General features: G+C 37.3%; 1 protein-coding gene across 4 annotated transcripts; it reads left to right on the forward strand.

The window, feature by feature from the left end:
* The first annotated feature begins 1,369 nt into the window (after positions 1–1,369).
* On the forward strand, positions 1,370–19,193 carry os9 (OS9 endoplasmic reticulum lectin). 4 transcript variants are annotated; one of them, XM_052129616.1, is made up of 20 exons: positions 1,370–1,545; positions 2,890–3,066; positions 4,657–4,720; positions 5,072–5,148; positions 6,664–6,762; positions 7,001–7,202; positions 8,263–8,424; positions 8,605–8,705; positions 8,860–8,902; positions 9,094–9,185; positions 10,812–11,048; positions 11,146–11,380; positions 13,790–13,990; positions 15,391–15,500; positions 16,276–18,366; positions 18,440–18,501; positions 18,580–18,633; positions 18,718–18,811; positions 18,906–19,047; positions 19,145–19,193. In XM_052129616.1, exons 1-15 carry the CDS (start codon positions 1,396–1,398, stop codon positions 16,411–16,413), a joined length of 2,088 nt encoding a protein of 695 aa, XP_051985576.1. In that variant the 5' UTR covers positions 1,370–1,395; the 3' UTR covers positions 16,414–18,366; positions 18,440–18,501; positions 18,580–18,633; positions 18,718–18,811; positions 18,906–19,047; positions 19,145–19,193. The 4 variants fall into 4 exon arrangements, with proteins under 4 accessions (XP_051985576.1, XP_051985577.1, XP_051985579.1 ...); XM_052129617.1 differs by having other exon boundaries at positions 18,718–18,786; XM_052129619.1 differs by lacking the exon at positions 15,391–15,500.
* Positions 19,194–20,417: the final 1,224 nt, after the last annotated feature.

Here is a 20,417-nt window from a genome sequence, read left to right on the forward strand (position 1 = left end):
TGCTATTTTTTACAGTGTGAGAGGAAGGGAAGTATACATTATAATGTATGCATCGATTTATTTGCTGTTCGTATATTTATCATCCTGTTTTCAAATTATGATGAACAGCCTTTTGGTTTTAGATGGCATCTCTAGACCTATGTTTACACAGAATTGTGAGGTGTCAGTTCATAGATGTCCTAGACACATTTGATTTCATCTGCAAGTACCTTTCATATGTATTCCAGACAAAGGACAAAAGGTGCTACTGTATAATCTTGTCATATTCCAAATTGCTAGTCTACAAATGATCCAAGCCAAACCCGATTGTAAATTCTTGGTGGCAATTGTCCTTTTTCCCTCTTTAAATTTTAGTGTTGTAGCTATCACTCTACATAGACTCAGAAGAAAATGACATCTCTTAACCACAAAAATATAATGAAAAGTTTAGCAGTTTAAATATTTAAGCCTTCAGAGCACAGTAACCATTTTCAAAATAAAATGCCTGTTGTTTAAGCAAAGCAATAAAAGACCAACATGTGTTATTAAATTAAAATGGCTTTTTAAAATTTTTTACAAGAAAACAAAAATACATTTCATGCATAACACGTTACATTGGAACACGAAACAGACCTAACCTACAGTGTAAACAATCATTTTTGCTGAAAACTATTCAATTTAGTTGCGGAGCCTGCTAAAAGCTCATGTCAGGAAGCAAGGTGCTTTATACAGTATGTCAGCACGCGATCACTACCGTTGACTAAACCAGCGTATATCGTTGACAGCGTCTACAGTATGCCTTAAAATACAGTGACATGTGTCAGTCGACCAAACGTGCCACAAATTTCAGTGGCACATGCCTCTAACGACCGTAAATGCCACAAAATACAGTGGAACATGTCACTAAAAACCGGAAATGTGCCACAAAAACTAGCAGCATATGCCACATGCCTCTCACAAATGGATATGCCACCGGATGTGCACAACTTTCAGCGGTATGTGCTAGAGGCACCAAAATGTAATATGCAATACCACTAAATGCCATACCCCTTCTCTAATTTTCATCCACCGCATGCAAAAATGAAGATCCAGAAAACCAAAACAATATGCGCCATTTGTGTGCGACTGAACACTTTTAAATAATCCACAGCGTCCCCGTGAGGCTGAACAATAACATTACATTGTGTCAAGCACATTCGCGTGTACTCGGCGGGTCCAATGGAAGTCATTTTCGTGGCTGATGGGTGTGTTTCATGGCCCAATATCCAATAAAAACGCGTTCTTAATTTAACTGACGTTTATATTATCCAACTACATCTCAGCTTTTTAAAACGTTGTCCAATCCAGTTGCCTAGCGCACATCGACATTCACCAAATAAGTCATTTGACAGCGCTAGTTTTCGATATGAGAGAACAATGGCTTCCTCCTTGATTAAGTGTTTAAGAGGATTGTATGTTTTTTTCTTAGCATGTCTCCTGTCCGTATCGGCTTTTTTGAATTTAGAAGAATTAAATGAAATGAAATATGGAATACAGATTCTGCCCGATCCTGTTATTATGGGGCAGGTAAGATTGTTTTTGCCAGAACTGCAGCGAACTGTTTGTTTGCTATGCAGTCAGCTGTTAGCTTCATGTGCAGCTTGACTGTAAACAGAAACAGACAGCTGCATATGTATGTAAACACGACAGTTTTTGCTAATATACTCAGCTTCTGCTGGTCTTACACAGAATTGTTAAGATGGTCAAGTTACGAGGAATTAGCTAGCTCACGTCAAAGCAAATTGTTATGCGTCTAATCCCTGCTATATTTCCAAAGGTTTCATATAATTGTAACCATATACAGCTCTGGAAAAAATTAAGAGTCCAATGCAAAATGATCAGTTTCTCTGGATTTACTAATTATAGGTATGTGTTTTATGATTTATAGATTTTTGTTTCAAAATATGGCCATTTAGAGCATTTATTTGCAGAGAATGATAACTGGTCAAATAACAAAAAAAAGATGCAGTGTTTTCAGACCTCGAATAATGCAAAGAAAACAAGTTCATATTCATTTTGAAACAACACAATACTAAGGTTTAACTTAAAAAGTGTTCAGAAATAAATATTTGGTGGAATAACCCTGATTTTCAGTCACAGTTTTCATGCATCTTGGCATGCTCTCTACCAGTCTTTCACATTGCTGTTGGGTGACATTATGCCACTACTGGCACAAAAATTCAAGCATCTCATCTTTGTTTGATGGCTTGTGACCATCCATCTTCCTCTTGGTCACATCAGAGAGGTTTTCAATGGGGTTCAGTTCTGAGGATTGTTTTTTCCAGCAGAACTTTGCTCCATACCACACAGCCAGGTCAATCAAGGTGTGGATGGAGCACCACCAGATCAAAACCCTATCATGGCCAGCCCAATCTCTTGACCTGAACCCCATTGAAAACCTCTGGAATGTGATCAAGAGGAAAATTGATGGCCACAAGCCATCAAACAAAGCTGTGCTGCTTGAATATTTGTGCCAGCAGTGCCATAAAGTCACCAAACAGTAATGTGAAAGACTGGTAGAGAGCATGCCAAGATGCATGAAAGCTGTGATTGAAAATCAGGGATATTCCACCACATATTAATGGTTTAAAACATTAGTACTGCATTGTTTAAAAATTATTATGAATTGCAAATAAATGCTTTACATGACAGTATTTTTAGTTTTAGTTTATAGAATAAAACAAAATATTAATTTTACTCAAACAGATACCTAGAAATAGTAAATCCAGAGAAACTGATAATTTTGTAGTGGTCACAAATTATTTCAGAGCTGTAAAGCATTGCAGTAGACAAACCGCTCTCTCACTTACTGGTTCTCCTTTTCCAATGTCCTTTCTGTTTTGCTCATGTTCTTTCTGTTCTTATTTGTAGTTGGAAGATGTGATGTTGGTTTCTAACAAATACAAGCAGCTGTATGAGTGTCGGTTGCCTGCTCAGGCAGTGCGCTTCCATCAGGACCCGATGTCAGAGCCTGACGTGAAGGGCTACAGCGGCCCAGGAGTCCCTGAGCTTCTCATGCCCATGCAGACTGCAACCTGCTTGGTTAAGGTTGACATCTCTTCCAGAATTACAATGACCTAGACACTACTGGGCATACACAACTATTGACCTAGAAATTAGTGAATGCATTATATGAATCACAAAATGTTATTTGTTAAAAGCACCCTCAGAGATGTGTCAGTGTTTGAGTCAATAATTTATAAATAATTACCATTTGCTTAGTCCTTTTAGTTCCTGAATTTCGGTGATTTGCAAATATTGAACTACGTATTTTTAGACATTTGCCCTGAAATTTAATTCACTCTGTGATGCAAAATGTCCAGGTATTTCAATATTTTATTTTTCACACAGTTAAACCCTTGTTTGTAAGCACACTTTGCAAGGAGGATAATTAAACGCATTCTCATATGAATAATAAGAAAATCTTAATTAAATTTAGTGAACGGGTTTGTTGGGATGATTGACATTTTTCAGTTTTGTGATTTTTAAACTTTAGTCTACTTTCTATAATGCTTTATATTCTGGAAAACATGTCCAAAAAAGGAATTTCCTTCCTTTTACTGTAAGATATTAGGTTCGTAATGCCCAAAACGTAAAAAAAAAGCCTATTTTTAAGATTTACGCATTTCAATTTCACAGCAAATTTCCATCAAATTGAATTTTGTAATCCTTAACGTTCATCTTTGAATGATTTACAATCCTTTAGAATGATTATTAGATCATTAGTAAAACTTGCAATATCTTTTACTTAATTTGGTTAAAGATTATTCAATTAAATTATATGGAAATTGCTTATGAAATTGAAACTCATAAATCTCGAAATGCATTCTGTAAATCTTGAAAATATATTTTTAATGGAATGTTTATGTATATTTATTTGATTTTCTTCGGTTCAAACGTACAAATGGCTTCTTTTTTTACTTTATACATAAACATTTATACATTTTAAAACATTTAAATGTTCAGTGTTAACCATAAACTCTTAGGGCTAGAATAAGTAAATAACATGTTAAACCTGTACACAAAAAAATTCCATCACAAAATTCCATCAGATTGAATCGAGTAATCTTTTCTTTTCTTTTTTTCACCCAATTCGGCATGCCCAATTCCCAATGTGCTTTTAAGTCCTCATGGTCGCGTAGAGATTCACCTCAATCCGGGTGGCAGAGGACGAATCCCAGCTGCCTCCGCATCTGAGACCGTCATCCTGCACATCTAATCAAGCGGCTTGTTTGCCTTGTTTGATTGCTTGAGGAGTTGACCCCATGTGACTTTACCCTCCCTAGCAACCGGGCCAATTTTGTTGCTTAGGAAACCTGTCTGGAATCACTCGGCACACCCTGGGATTCGAACTAGCGAACTCCAGGGGTTCCACTAAGCTACCCAGGCCCCGGATCAATTAAACTTAAACAAAATAAAATAAAAAATGTTTTTAAGTGGATTGATGCTGTTTGTTTGATTGAATGATATGCTATATATACGGTAATTTCTATATAAAAACAAATCAATCATAAATAATGTTTTATTTCTTGTATGATGGCCAGCGATGCATTTTTCAGTCATTGATCAGGTGTCCTGGAATTTTGTAGGGCCAAGGATGCAACACTACTTGAAACTTTTTTTGTCTTCTGTTTATAGACCAAAGACTGGTGGACATATGAGTTCTGCTACGGCCAGCACATTAGGCAGTACCACTTAGAAGGTATGTTAAATCAATCGTGTAATGTATCTTTAATAAGATTGTCAAATTGACATCTTACAATGTCTAAAAGCAGTCTGAAATGTTAAATATCATTTAAGATTTCATACAACTTTGGATTTGTATAGTGTGGCTGTGATCTTGTTCTGGCTTTAGCGTTGAATTTTTGAGGACAGTCTGAAATGTTAAACTTGATAAAATACTAACAAATATGATCGCATCCCCACTGCCTAAAACAGTGGTTTTGCTTTGGCATTTGTAATTGAGAAATCAATATGTAGCTTGGTGCACTGCCTGTGTACACTTGCGAAATCACTATGCGAAATTAAAGGAGTACAATGTCTTTGCTTCTAGATTCAGAGATCAAGGGAGATGTCCTCTTTTTGGGATATTATGATTCTGAGTTTGACTGGACCAATGAAACTGCCAAGGTAAGAGATAAGTTTAGTGTACTGTATGTACTTGTTTACAAATTTTCTCTTTTCTCTCTATGTTCTTTCTCGCTTCAGAGAAGATTAGTGATGCAACTATATAAAAATTTAGTCAGATTTTGCCTAGAACTATTTTTAATTAGCCAAAATGTATAGCTGTGCTGATTATTTATCAAGAAATATTCAACATAAACATTTGCAGCCTATTTGGGATTATTTGAAGAAATTGATTGGAATACCTACCTAAATACAACACAACTAGTGACATTAGTGAGCCTGTAATCCTATATTACACACTTGAATTAAAAATTTGGACAATCCATTCACACTTATGATTTTTTTTTTATGACCCTTCCGAAAATATCTTCCGAAACAAGAGGCTACAGAAGGTAAAAAACACTGAAGTCTTTATACCTGCGCAATTGTGCGGGAACGTGGAAGCCCAGAAAAATAACCAACATGTGGCTGATGATCAAATTTGTTATTTGTTCGTTAATGTTAGCTCTGCAGCAAAGTATATGACAGCTTATCCTAATGCCTCCTGTTAATTATTTAAGATAATTTAGTTGTTAAAGTAAATTTTCAGTACAGTTAATTGTTTTTAATTAAATTATTAATATTAATTAAAATAATAATTTTCTGTGGTTTTAGTCTACAGTTTAAGAATTTGAGACTGCTTTTGATATGAATTACACTGTCATCTAAATTTCTACTTTAAAATTTCAATTATGACATTTACATTGATGACCCCCCCCAAAAAGAAAATCACACCCTGATAATAACTGATGTCACCGATATTATAAACTTATTATTTTGCGTGTTAATAAAATACACACAAGTGTTTTATGTGTTATGATTGAATTCAATTACTACGACACTATAATGTACAGCATCTTTTAAGTATTTGTATGAAAAAAAAATACAAAATAATAACAGGCCTATTCTTGGAATTAGAAAAAATTCAAATAGAGGAGGGACTTCTGGATTGTTGGTTGGTTAGTCTTCAAAAGACTGGTGACTGGTTAGAGAGTAGTGCTCAGAGTAACAACCAATGGTTTTTAATGATCAAATAGGTATTACACCTCCAGGAGAGCAATAAACTCACCTAATCTTAACTACCAGCTAATAGGATCTAAAATAAACTGTCATAAACTACATATTTATTACATCAGTAAAATTAATAGAGGTTTTGTAAATATTTGTCAAGTAATAAAAAATGTTTTATGCATAAATCACACAACTTGTACTAAGGTTAAAAACAAAAGTTAAAAATTAAATATGCTACAGTATAACATCCAATGCCATGAATAAAACATAGTCACTATTATCAACAAATACCAAAATGGTCCACAATATATAATTCATCCCTATTAGGAATAAATTAATACTTAATTCCCTATTAAATATATATGTTATTAAAATTATAAGATGTGAAAATAAACATTTATTTTCTGCTTATTGACACTTTTTAAGGTTTGTTAATATGGAAAATGTTTCATCTTATCCTCTCTTTAGGCCTCTAAGCAGCATAAGCTTAAAAGGTATCACAGTCAGTCATATGTCAATGGCTCCAAATGTGACCTGAACGGCAACCCCAGAGAGACAGAAGTCAGAGTAAGAGCACATCCACCTGTTTTTTGCGGGCCATGGGGAAAGTTAAACATTGTTTACTTTTCAGATCAATCATTATATTCCATTATTAATATCTTAATTATTATAGAACTATAACTTCATATAGAACAAGAAAAAGACATTTAGGAGTGAGTTGTTGTCATCATGTGCTACTTTTTAAAGGGACCACATCCAGTGGCAGTGATGATCTGATTATTTATTGCTATTTTTTTTTTAACAGTTTGTGTGCGAGGAGGGCTCAAGTGATTTTATTGTACGGGTGGATGAACCTCAGTCCTGTCACTACGTCTTGACAGTGCATACATCTCGCACATGCCAGCACCCGCTCCTGCGCCCAACTTCCACTGCAAAGCCACAAGGCATTGTGTGCCAACCTGCTCTAAATGCCCAGCAGTACATGGACTATGTGAAGTCCCAAGTCTGTAAGTGTAAGAAGAGTGGTGTCTTCATTTACATTGTGAAAAAGGTTATAACCATGTTTTTGTGCAAAAGAAGCATTATAATTGAGAAGTTAGCTTTTTTTCTTCTTAAATCATTCAGGCAGGGTGTCGCATAATGAAGAACCTGTAAAAATCTGGGAATTTGTTTGTTTTCCAAACCTGGAAAAGTCATGGAAATTAATAAAATCTTAAGTCATGGAGATTTATGTAGTAAATATACATTTTACAATCTTGTTATGTTCTGCTGTAAGATTTTACAGCACATTAAAGTACTGTATGTTATGCCAGTTGTATTAGGCCACGAACACACTAATATGTATTCATTTTAAAAGGCATTCATTGTGTCACGTTTACACCTCTCATCCGTACCAGAACGGCATTTTCCTCCACCGAAAAGGGAGGGTTTTGAAAACTCTCTTCATTACCGTATACTTTAGAAAACAATGACTGAAACTGAAACTTAAAAGTGAGTTTTGAAACAAAAACGGATAAGTGCGAATGTGGCCTTGGACTCTGAAAACACTAAGCTTTTTGATTTCAGAAGACCTTAAAGGGATAAATCACACACAAAAGAAAATTGTCATCATTTACTCTCCCTTATGTTGTTCCAAACAAATTAAAAAAGAATTATCTCTCTGTGGAACACAAAAGGAGGTTTAGGTTACGCAGAATGACGGCCTCAGTCTGCATCAGGGAATGAGACCCAACATCTTTTTGTGTGTTCCACGGAAGAAAGGAAGTCATTCAGGCTTTGAACAACATTAGAATGAGTAAATTATGACTCTTTTTTTTTTTTTTTTTTTTTTGATGATCTATCCCTTTAATGAGTTTAATCAGACTGTAGTAGTCTTGAATTTTGTCTTTTGTCACTTCACTATTCATGGAAAATGTCTTTGATGTCTTTCACTGTGGAAGTAATGTCCTTGAGATGATGTCTCCAGAGAAGCAGTCAGCCTACATTTAATCATACTCTGTCCTCTAATTGATACATTATTTTTAACACTTTGACATCTGTCTCTGTATCTCTCTCTCCCTCTCTCAGCTGACACTAAACTTAAAGTGGAGCAGATCTCAGAGGAGCTCAGGAACCTAGATGAAATTCTGTCAAAAGATGACAAGCACAAGGAATTGCAGGATGATAAAATGAATGAAGATACTGCAGTCCCTTCAGATGAGACAACAATTCCAGGGTCAGAGACCAAAGGTTAGTATCCAGGCAATGATGTAATTGCTGTCATTGTTTTTTGTCCAGGTTCTTGTCCATATATACTATAATTATTACTTTTGTATCTTTCTCAGTCAGTTTAGTAGCAGCTGCTTTAAAGCACTGTCCTCTCTGCCTATTTAAACAGTATTACATCTGTGTGAATTTGTGTGTTAATAGAGGCTGAGGGGGAATCGGTGAGTGAAGAGGCAGAGAACAAGGACTTCTGGGAGGGTGTTACCAAACCAGCCAGCACAGAGTCAAGCACACCCGACACCGAGGTACAGTCTTATCTATAGCACCTGCTCACTCCATTCTCTATTGTGATGTATACCACATGTACTTACCATGGCCTTGACAGCTGTGTAAAGAGTCACTATCTGTCAACTGTTGAAGGAGCACTAATGATGACTGTGTTTTACAATTGTCTTACAGAGCCCTCAGGAGCCTCAGGACAGTAAATTGCACAAGAATGACAGTAAGTAATTAATTAATTTAAATGTTTAAATGTTTCTCACCTAAAAAAAAATAATAATAATAATAATAATACAAATCTAAAGGTTGAGTGTGTTACGTATATCTGCGCAATTACCATTGGTCAAACACTTCACTGTAAATTTCTATGTAATTTCAATGTGAACTTTTGCACACATTTCTCCTTTTGTTCAGTACTTGGGGAAGAAAAGTTTAATTTCAAAATCATCACTGATCCGGCAGACCTGATGAAGTTTGTACAACACCTCAAAGAGAGTAATCAAAAGGTGAGTATTGCAGGCATTTGCTTTATAGACACACTCATTTCCTGTTGCAGACCATACCACTCACCATTCATTGATTTGTCATCCCATGCTGTATGTTTGTGTAGTTTCATGCCATGTAACAGTATGAGGACTGTCTCTTTCCAGATGCACATCCATCTATTTTTGCTCTACCAGAAGAATTGTAATGCAGAAAATAATGCCCTCTTTATATTAAAGATATTCTAGATTTATATTCTAGTGCTACACCAATATATCAGCCATGACAATTTTGAAATTATCAGTCAATAAACTATGCCAATTCCAAAATATTCTGACAGCCTTGTCAATGGATAATGCACCTTTGCTGTTTTCAAATATTTTGAGTAAATATTCTGTACAATAACTGTTCAGTTTGAAGGGGTCGTGCATCATATTGAATTATTTCCCTTAGGTCCACTTACAAAGAAAAAAGCCCTTTCACCTCAAACAACAAAGGGCAATTTTATGTTTTAAAATGTTTTTTTTACAATAAGCGTATTTTATTTTTTCTTGCGATGAAATCCCACAGGCCAATAAAATGTAAGCTTTGGGTGATGATGCATGGAGCCTTTGCCGTATACATATCAGCACACATGAGGATGCTAATGCATTGAAAACGGGTTTATGAAATGACATTAAAGGGATTATTCACCCCAAAATTAAAGCTCTCTCAACATTTACTCACCTTCATTTTTAGAATAATATTTCAGCTTTGTTGGTCCATACAATACAAGTGAATGGTGGCCAGACCGGGCCCCAGAAATCCCATAAAGGCAGCATAAAAGTAATCCTTACGATTCCAGTGGTTTAATATGTCTTCTGAAGCAATGCAATCACTTTGGGTGAGAAACAGATCAATATTTAAATACATTTTTTGTTTGTTTCACTTTCAGAATGTGAAAGTGGAGATTTATAGTAAAAAAGGACTTAAATATTTATCTGTTTCTCACCCACAACTATCATATTTCTTGTGAAGATATTGATTTAACCACTGGGTCTTATGGATTACTTTTATGCTGCCTCTGTGTGATTTTTGGTGCTTGAAAGATCTGGTCATCATTCACTTGCATTGTAAGGACCAACAGAGCTGAAATCTTTGTTTGTGTTCAGCAGAAGAAAGAAAGTCATACACATTTGGGACGGCATGAGGGTGAGTAAACAATGAAAGAATTGTAATTTTTGGGTGAACCATCCTTTTAAACCAACAGATCAATAATTAGAATGAATTAATAGCAAGAAAAAAAACTCAAGGCTTTTTGGAATGTAGCATGTTGTTCGCATAAATATGCAAATGTTCACACAGCCGTGTGTGTGTGTGTGTGTTTGTGTGTGTGAGACATACAATTTACCCCTATACATATTCATTTGTTACTACTCTAAATGTATGTTTATACCTACATACCTATAACATTTTTATTATTTTATTCTTTAGCATTCATTCAACACATCTCTTACATTTGCATCTTTTAGTTTTTAATTTCCATAATCATGTATATGTTTCTGTGTTGTATTTATATCAGTCTTCAGCCACCCTTCGCTCTTGATATTGTCTTTGAATATTAAACACCCCATTTCGGTCAACCGCTAATTTCTATGTTCTCTGTTCAGAACAGGAATGCCGAGCTTGAAAATGAGAGCCAGAAATCATCTCAGAAGAGAGAGGAGGAGGAAAAAGAAGAGGGCACAGCAGGGAGGGAAGTGGAGGTGGAGATAAAGGAAGGGGATGAGGATGAGAGATTACTGCAGGAGTTTGAGGATGAGGTGGCAGATCTGTCTGTTCCCCCCTCTAAGATAGGAGAGATAAAAGAAGAGATGCAGAAAGAGTTTGACAACATCATAGAGGAAGTATGAGCTCCACAGTTGTTACAACTAGCTCCTATACAAATCAGGCAATAGATTTGACAGTACATTTCCATTCAAGTAAATGCTTTTTGTTTTTCAGGCTCAGGAGGAGTTAGAGAACGAAGGTCTTAAGGGAGAGTATGATCACTCTCAGGCTACGCAAACTCTAGAGAACACACTCGGAAAACTTCTGGACCGTCTTGAAGACAAGACAGGACATGAAAGTGAACCAGAAACGGAAGAAAATACAGAAATGTATAAAAACACACACACTCCACATAAGAAAGAGGGAGGCCCTTCACCTGGCAGCCCAAACTTGGTTCCTAAAACACCAGGTAAATATGGAGAATGGATACTGAGTGAACGGGTGAAAAGAGTGAGTGCATGAATAAACATGGTAGAATGGATGGTCCATTAAATTCTTTGTAACTTTCATCTTTACATCCCAGGTATTCATAGAACCAGCTTATGAGCATGTCATACTATATATATGTGTATGTATTAGACATGTAAATGTATCATACAGTGGGCCCAAAATAATCTGGACATTTGAGCCACATTTAAAATGTATGAATGTCATTGCATTTGATAACAAAAAAATAAGTGACTTCTGTAAACAAATTTCGCTAGACCTATTGGAATGATCTTTTCTTACATTTAACCAGTCAGCTCCCATTACCACCATTACTGGTGCTGTAAGTGATTTTTATGGAATGGTATGCAGAAAATGTTCCTTCTCCTTGAAAGATTTCACTGAAATAAGTGCCCTGAGATGTCTCACTCTGTGATGGCTCTAGGCTGTGTAATCAGAAGACTTTGCCTTCTGCCTGTCAATCGTTTTGCATCTTCTAATAGTGTAGTAGTTGATGTGGAACTTTCAGGTTTATTGTCATGTTTAGATTCATAACAGTTGTCAGCTGAGGGCGCTATTAGCTACTGTTGTGTTTGACAACTGTGAGAAGAAACACTGCTCTACACTTTCGTGTCCGTCTCAACGATATCGTTGGAGGGCAGTGATTTGGGAATATGGGCGTATCTAATTCATGGCTCAAAATGTTCAGAACTTCTTAAACTACTTCAAAGAGTTCTCATCAAAAAATCCTCCACTTGCAGTGACATTTCACCACATGCTTCCTGTAGCACTTGCCATAGATGTGACAGTCTAGCTTATCCCACAAAAGCTCAATGGGGTAAAAATCCATAACACTGTTGTCCAATGTCTGTATTTCTGTGCCCACTCTAACATTTTCTTTTTGTTTTTCTGTTTCAAAAGTGGCTTTTTCTTTGCAATTCTTCCCATAAGTCCTAAACCCCTGAGTCTTCTCTTTACTGTTGTACATGAAACTGGTGTTGAGCGGGTAGAATTCACTAAAGCTGTCAGTTGAGGACATGTGAGGCATCTATTTCTCAAACTAGAGACCCTGATGTACTTATCCTCTTGTTTACTTGAACATCTGGCCTTCCACATCTCTTTCTGTCCTTGTTAGAGCCAGTTGTCCTTTGTCTTTGAAGACAGTAGCATACACTATATGAAATCTCTTTTTTCTGCCTATTTCAAGCATTGTATAGCTTTCATTCCTTAAAACAATGATTGACTGACTGAGTTTTTAGAGAAAGCTGTTTCTTTTTTGACATTATTGACATTATATTGACCTTTAGACATGCCAGTCTATTGCATACTGTTATAACTCAAAAACAAACACAAAGACAATGTTAAGCTTCATTTAATGAACCAAATAGCTTTCATCAGTGTTCGATATAATGGCAAGTGATTTTCTAGGACCAAATTAGCAATTTGCATTATTACTCAAGGATAAGGTGTTGGAGTGATGGGTGCTGGAAACGGGGCCTGTCTAGATTAGATCAAAAATGACTTTTCAGATAGTGATGGCACTGTTTTTTTACATCAGTAATGTCCTGACTATAATTTGTGATGAGGTGAATGCCACTTTGGTGAATTCAAGTACCAAATTCTTTCCGAAACAGCAAAATCTGTACATTATTCCAAACTTTTGGCCCCCAGTGTACACTCATTGAGCACTCTATTAGGAACATCAGAAGATCAGCAATTACAGAAATACTCAAACCAGCCTCTCTGGCACCATTAATTTTGCCACTGTGTCTAAATCACTGAGATACATTTTTTTCAGAATAAGTCTGGGCACTAGAAAAAGTGCTTGAATACAGGACTGTCCCAGGAAAAACGGGATGTCTGGTCACGCTATCATTTCATTCACTTTTTGCTGATATAGTGCACTCTCTGCTATTCATTATATAGGAAATAGTGAATGAGTGAACTATTTTGGACACCGCATCAGTCTCATGGAAGTTCCAGAATGGCTAAAACCGCTTTCATCACTTTAACTATGGACATGTTCCACTGAGTTTCCATTTACTTTTTGTCTTCACTTTACAGTATATCAAATTAGCAATATTTTGCCTGAGAATTATTAAAAATTTTTTTAAAGAAATGCCACTAGATTTGATATTTTGTATCTAATGCAATGGCAGTGCTACAACTTTAAATGTGGCCAACTGTCCAAATACTTTTTGGGGCCAATGGATAGTTTATATTCATGATAAAATCATCGTCACCACTAATACTATGCACTGTCATGCTGTTGTGTACCTCTGTCTGGGCTGAGCCATTGATATTGCTAGAGAGAGAATGATACAGGAAAATTGATAAACTGGGAGGGTAAAATTTTCCGCTATATCCCTCCCCCCATCTCTCATTGCCCAAGCGGGCAGCGGTGGCGAGCAGGTTAAAGTCAGGGTGACCAAGTATAATGTGGGCGGAGGTGTGGCTACAGGAGCGGTTGCCGGGGGCAACTATGATGAGGGGGGTGTGAAGGTGAAGGAACTGGGCGAGGGTGACCCCCAGTGGCAGCAGATTCAGGAAGTGGTCAAAGAACAGCTAGAGAGAGCTGGCATCAAGGCCGAAGGTAGGCCAGAACACACACCAACATTTTAAGTGTTCTTATCACCCTGTGTGTGTCTTTGTGAATTGAGTGAAGATCTAATCTTGCATTCTTAAATCTTAAACTATTCATCCACGTGGGCTATGCACTGGTTCATTTTCTCTAAATAACAATTATAAATTGCCATTTCTCTATTTCTGACTCTGTTCCACTCTTGTGGTCTTCAAGATTAGGGCACTTTTAAACTTAAAGGTTCACCCAAAAATGAAAATTCTGTCATAATTTCTCCACCTCATGTTGTTCCAAACCCTTCCTTTCTAGTGTTAGCCTCAGTCATCATTCACTTTCATTGAATCTTTTTTGTCATACAATGAAAGCAAATGGTGACAAGGGTTTACACTGCCTAATATCTCTGTTCCATGGAAGAAACAAAGTTGGAGGTTTTGGAACCACATGAGGGTGAGTAAATAATGGCATGAATTAAAAATAAATTGGGGGGGGGTTGAACCATCTCAAAAAGTTGTATTTTGAACGTTCTAGGAACCTTTAGTCTTCTCTTTCCAGCTAATGATTTTGTTTTTCTCCTTGGTGCTGGAATTCGAATGGCTGTTTGGAAATTTGTGATTTTTTTTTATTTATTTATTTTTTTTCCCTCTTCTTCTCCCCACTTTGGCATGCCCAATTCCTAATGCGCTCTAGGTCCTTGTGGTGGCATAAGTGACTCGCCTCAATCCGGGTGGCAAATTTCGAATCTCAGTGCCTCCACGTCTTAGACTGTCAATCCGTGCATCTTATCATGTTGCTTGTTCAGTCCATTACCACAGAGACCTAGCATGTGTGGAGGCTTCACGCTATTCTGCAATGTCCATGCACAACTTGCCATGTGCCCCACCGATAGCGAGAACCACATTATAGTGACCACGAGGAGGTTAACCCAACGTGACTCTACCCAATCTAGCAACCGGGCCAATTGTTTGCTTAGGAAGCCTGACTGGAGTCACTCAGGTGTGGTAGTCAGCATCTTTACTTGCCGAGTTACTCAGGCCCCTAGTCTTTGTGAGTCTTAAGAATGGCACTGAAAGGCATCGTGTTTAAAATAGCTTGTCTGAAGAAATTTAGAGTACACCCATTTTTGTCAGTACATGGTGGAGGCTGTTGCCCCAGTTTTTCTGGTGTTGGAGTGGAAATTATGTTTACATTAATAGAATTTGGAGACTTACGAGTATGACAGCACTTCACTTGTCCTTCTCACATCCCACAGCCTTCTTTATCATCTCTGTATGCATAATTTCTATCACAACTTATTTCTTCTAACAACTGTGTGTATGTGGGAGGGTTAAATAAAAAATTATCATTTGATTCTTTACTTTAGCTTAGATTATTTTGTGCTGATGATAACTAAGGATTTTGGGTTTGTTTTTCAGGAAAGATCGAAGTGAAGATATTAACCCATAAAACAGCAGAGGAAGCAGGAGACCAGTGGCTCTCTGAGGAGGATACAAAATCATTTAGAGAGCTTCTCATCAACCTTTTGGTATATAAATATGTACATGCACTATACAAGTGATCGATTGTAACCTGAAAAAGAAATACACACACAGAGAGAGAGAGAGAGAGAGAGAGAGAGAGAGAGAGACTTGTTTTTCTGCCATAGATGTCCAGGAATGTCACTACAAGTAAAAAGGTGTGACTCCAGCCAGGTCTCCCAAATTGGCCTGGTTGTAAGGGAGGGTACAATCCCATTGGGTAACCTCCTTGTGGTCGCGATTAGTGCTTCATTCTGTCAATGGGGCACATGGTAATTTTTGCGTGGATCGCAGAGAATAGCATGAGCTTCCATATGCTGTGAGTCTCCGCGGTGTCATGCATAACGAGCCACGTGATAAGATGCGTGGATGGACTATCTCATAAGCGGAGGCAACTGAGACTTGTCATCCGACAACCGGATTGTGGTAAGAAACCGCACCACCATGAGGACCTAGAAAGTAGTGGGAATTGGGCATGCCAAATTCCATACAATATGAGCTCTGCAGTAAAATTAACAGTGATTTATATAAACTAAACTAAGAATAAATCAGAGAATAATTTCTGACATAAGATCCATTTCACCCTCCGCTCTTAACACCCAACTAAAACTGATTCTTGATCAAATACATTCAAGGATGTGATGTCATATAGATTGTCATGCTGCCAAAGTCTTTGAAAACATGCTGCATTAATTGTTATCATAGATAGTAGACTTTACATGATTTAACATTGATCCAGCATGTAAATGGCATGTTCCTTTTGTTCACTCTCTTTGTGTGTAGACGGGAGGCACAGAGGAGGTACATAAAGAGCAGAAGAGACAGCAAGAGTTGGAGAATAACTACAGATTTGTGTGGGGAGAGAAACAGGAAGACACCCAATCCACAGGAAACAGTGATTCTGATGAAACAGACTTTTGAGCCCTCTCTTGCTTTTGACTTGGGACAAAGAGACAGCCATTGTGTTTTTTTTTTTTTTTTTAACTCTGCGCTAAGAGCTGTTGGGCCCCTGATTGTATTCTTTTAGTTATTGTTATTTTGGTTAATGTTGCATCCCCACCAAACTGCTTTCTTGGACGTTTCAGTCATGAGAACTCTCAGAGTGGTTCAACCCTTTGCCAAGAACATTGATTATCCTTTGAACACCTGTGAGTTGTTTATGTCCTGACTATTTCCATTTTATTTTTCTTAACGAATATAAAAATTACTTTCATTTGGTGTAGATATTTAATATTCATGTTTCAGATATGTTGGGGAACCTGTCGCTACTCCCTAAACATAAACGTGTGTGGGTGTGAAAGGAAAACGGTGCTTTTTATGTTCAAACACTTTACAATAAGGCTCTATTTGTTAACATGAACTAACAATGAACAACTTTTACAGCATTTATTAATCTTTTGGTTAATGTTAATTAGAACACACATTAATGTACTATGAACTAAAAATTAATAATTGCATAACAATAATAAAGATTAATAAATGCTGTAAATAATATATTGTTCTTTGTTAGTGAATGAAACCATTAACTTATGTTAACAAATGGAACATATTGTAAAATGTTACCTATGTCCATTTTACACAGGATATGAAACAGACTTGCCTCCAATGATAGGAGTGATTTAAGGCAGGCATAGTATGGCAGTACTATCACCTGTCATCCTAATGTAAATTAAAGCAGTGATAGGAAATAAATGATTTGACACCATTTACTTTCTGGCATTTTAAATTATTTAATTTGGATTTCCAGTGAACATCTTTTCTGCTGTGCATTTTTTTTGTTAGCAGAACATTTTGGGCCCTGCGATGGACTGGCGACCTGTCCAGGGTGTCCCCCGCCTTTCGCCCAATGTTAGCTGGGATAGGCTCCAGCCCCCCGCGACCCTGTACACAGGATAAGCGGTTGACGATGGATGGATGGATGGATGGATGGAACATTTTGGCCACTTTGGAGACTAATTTCTCTTGCAAACACAATTCCATATGATGGCAAATAGTGAGCCTAGCCCTGGGGCCTGTACCATGATGGTAGTTGAACTAACTCGGGGTTACAGGATTGGTTTTGAGTCGACAAAACCAAACCGATGCAATCAGGCTTTATTGGTACCATGACGCAGCTCATCAACTTTCTCTGTCAACTCAGGCTTTGATCCTTAAGCTATGATTACTCCACACGCGCGTGCACATAAAAGAATGACGTCGACACTGAACAACCAATCGCGTTCGATATGGATAGAGCGAGAGCTATATATTTTTCCGCGCAGGAGCAACAGATTATTATTCAGAAATATGAATAGTGTTTTTCAAGCACGCAGTAACACTGTATCTGCTGCCAAAGCAAGAGAACAATCTTGGAGGAAGATTGTTGATTGCGTTAATGCATAGGCTAAGTTAAACAATTAATGTAAATTTATGTAGGATAATCATATTAAAAATTTATTAAATGCTAAAATTAAAATGTGTATTCGTGCTGATATATACATGCATACATAAGTGTGTGTGTGTGTAGATGTATGTAAAGTGTGAATGTATAGGCTATTACATCCTAAGAAAGATTGATATTCATTGATTTTTAGATGCAACCCCAACTCCAAACGTTCTTGGCAGCAGATCAAAACAAAATATAAAAATATAATTCAAAGTGGTGAGTATTTACCAAAACCTTTTATTACTTTTGTGAACATTTAATCACAAACACTTGTTTGCAGCAAACAGAAAAAAGTGTGACATAAGGAAAACTGGGGGAGGGCCACCTCCTCCAGAATACACTGGCGGAGGAGTTGGCACTGAGTAACAACAAGGGGCGGCCGATTATCGATGGGATTGCAAGTGCTGTACAGTCTGACCCTGGTGCTGGCTCTAAGCAAGTGACACTGGGTATGTGTGTGCAATGCATTACTAATGTTTTAAAAAAAAAAGTTAAATATGGCTGACTCTATGTTCTGCACAGTAGAGGGAAATACAGTGTCCCTGTTGAAGCCAGCACACATGCACACAGTCTCCTGCACAGAGGTCAGTACACCAGACAGAACACAATGAACATAACCTGCTTTATAACAATTTTGATTTAAATTGGCCTTCAATTTATAGGGTGAACCAAATGATGAAGACACTCTGTCTGTGTCTTCAGAGACAGTTGCTGAGGTGAATGCACTGGGCTTTTTATTATAGCACACATTTGAATGTCATAATTAAATGACTGGCTCTTACACATCTCTTTTATTTTAGGATTTTTCACAACCTGCCCCAGAAACTGAAGCCTCTACCTCAATGGGCTTCAGAAGGAATGTGAACAAGGTAATGCTTTAAACCCTTAATTACAGTCAGTCCTATGTTTGTAGAAAGTCATGCCACTTTTGTGATTTGATCAACCTCCAGAAAACGTGTAATGATTGTTTGTGGTGGAATTGTTTCAGGTGGAAACAGACTCAGTCAGGGCCCTTTACAAAAGGAGTCTAGAACTAGACTGTTCACTGAAGGAGCTGGACTGTGAGCTGAGGAGGCTCCAAATTAAAAAAATTAAATTGGAGATCAAACAGCTGGAAAAAACAGATCTCAGTATGTGAACTTTTTTTTTTTTTTTTAACCAAGTTACCCTGTATGAACACTATGAATGTTTATTAATGTCATTTTTCTTTCTCTCTTTCCTCCCTAGCCACATGACCAATAAAACAGTTTGAGACCTATCAGCAGTGTCAGTGTGCTTTTATTAAGTAAAATATTGTGTTGTGATTGCATCTCTGACAGCTGCGCCAGCTGGGTGGTCAATTGTGATGGGGTCAATTTCATCAGGGAGAAGCTGGTTTTGTGGTGGTACTCGCTCCTTTCTGATAGTGGCTATATTGTGCAGAATGGCACATGCAGCCACTATCTGTGATGCCCGCTCTGGTGACACTCTTAAACGCCTAAGGCAGTTGAAACGTGCCTTTAGGATGCCAAAGGTCATCTCGATCTTGACCCTGGTTTTACTGAGGGCCACATCGAAGCGGTTTTGTGGCCCTGTCTGAGGGTCAGGATAGGGGGTTAGCAAAAACCTCTGGCATGCATAACCTCGATCTCCTGCCATCAAAAAGCCCTGTCATAGAACAGAAAAGGGAAAAATTGTGTAAGCTTTTCAAATTAAAACTTTAAAGTGTACTGTACCAATTTTAACTTGCCTTCCTCAAAGCGCTGACACAAAATAGACTCACGGAAAATTCGTGAGTCATGCACTGAGCCAGGCCATTTGGTATCCAAACTTGTGATCATGAAGTCATCTGCAGATGAAATGTACAGTAAATAATTGTCCTATCTGTTAGTTACTTATTTAAAGATTGATCTCAATGCAAATAAAAATAACTTTACATTTTTCAAATACCTGAACATTAAGGCTGTGAAAGGACTTTCTGTTCACATAATCTGCCTCATGTTCTCCTAGAGCTGTGGAGATTGCAACATGTGTGCAGTCTATTGCTCCTAGGGAATCCTATCATAGGAATTAAAAATATATATTTAAAATCATTCTTAACAGCTACTGTAGACTATTGCATTATATATTTCTAAGTATGAAATGTGCTTTTTGCAGAAGAAAAAAACGAACGTGAAAGGTTAAATTTGTTCATATGATGTCACCCAATCAAGATATCTTACCGGCAATTTTATAAAATCCCTCTTTTATGGACATGGTCGATAAATGTCCAGGGAACACAATGAAGCTATTTATGTACCCCTGCAGAGCGAGGACCACCTTGCGAATGGTCCGACAGACCGTGTTTTTCTCTAGATTCTCTGCATCACCGACCGCATACAAGTATGTACCACTTGCCAAAAAACGCAACGCAATACATACCATTTGCGGTACAGTAAGGGCATGGCTTCGACGAGTCACATTTGTTATGTGCGGCTCAAGAAGTTCACAAAGATAAGACATTCCTTCCGCGGAAAAGTCA

Source organism: Xyrauchen texanus, chromosome 7 (genome assembly GCF_025860055.1).
Source record: "Xyrauchen texanus isolate HMW12.3.18 chromosome 7, RBS_HiC_50CHRs, whole genome shotgun sequence".
In the NCBI taxonomy this organism is placed as follows: Eukaryota; Metazoa; Chordata; class Actinopteri; order Cypriniformes; family Catostomidae; genus Xyrauchen; species Xyrauchen texanus.

What these genes read in the sequence shown, in the direction of transcription:
- os9 (XM_052129616.1), top strand. Translation starts at nt 1,396, where the DNA reads ATGGCTTCCTCCTTGATTAAGTGTTTAAGAGGATTGTATGTTTTTTTC. An exon ending in CCAGAGAGACAGAAGTCAGA is followed by an intron (nt 6,763 to 7,000) that starts GTAAGAGCACAT and finishes TTTTTTTAACAG; the next exon opens with TTTGTGTGCGAGGAGGGCTC. An exon ending in CTTGGTTCCTAAAACACCAG is followed by an intron (nt 11,381 to 13,789) that starts GTAAATATGGAG and finishes TCATTGCCCAAG; the next exon opens with CGGGCAGCGGTGGCGAGCAG.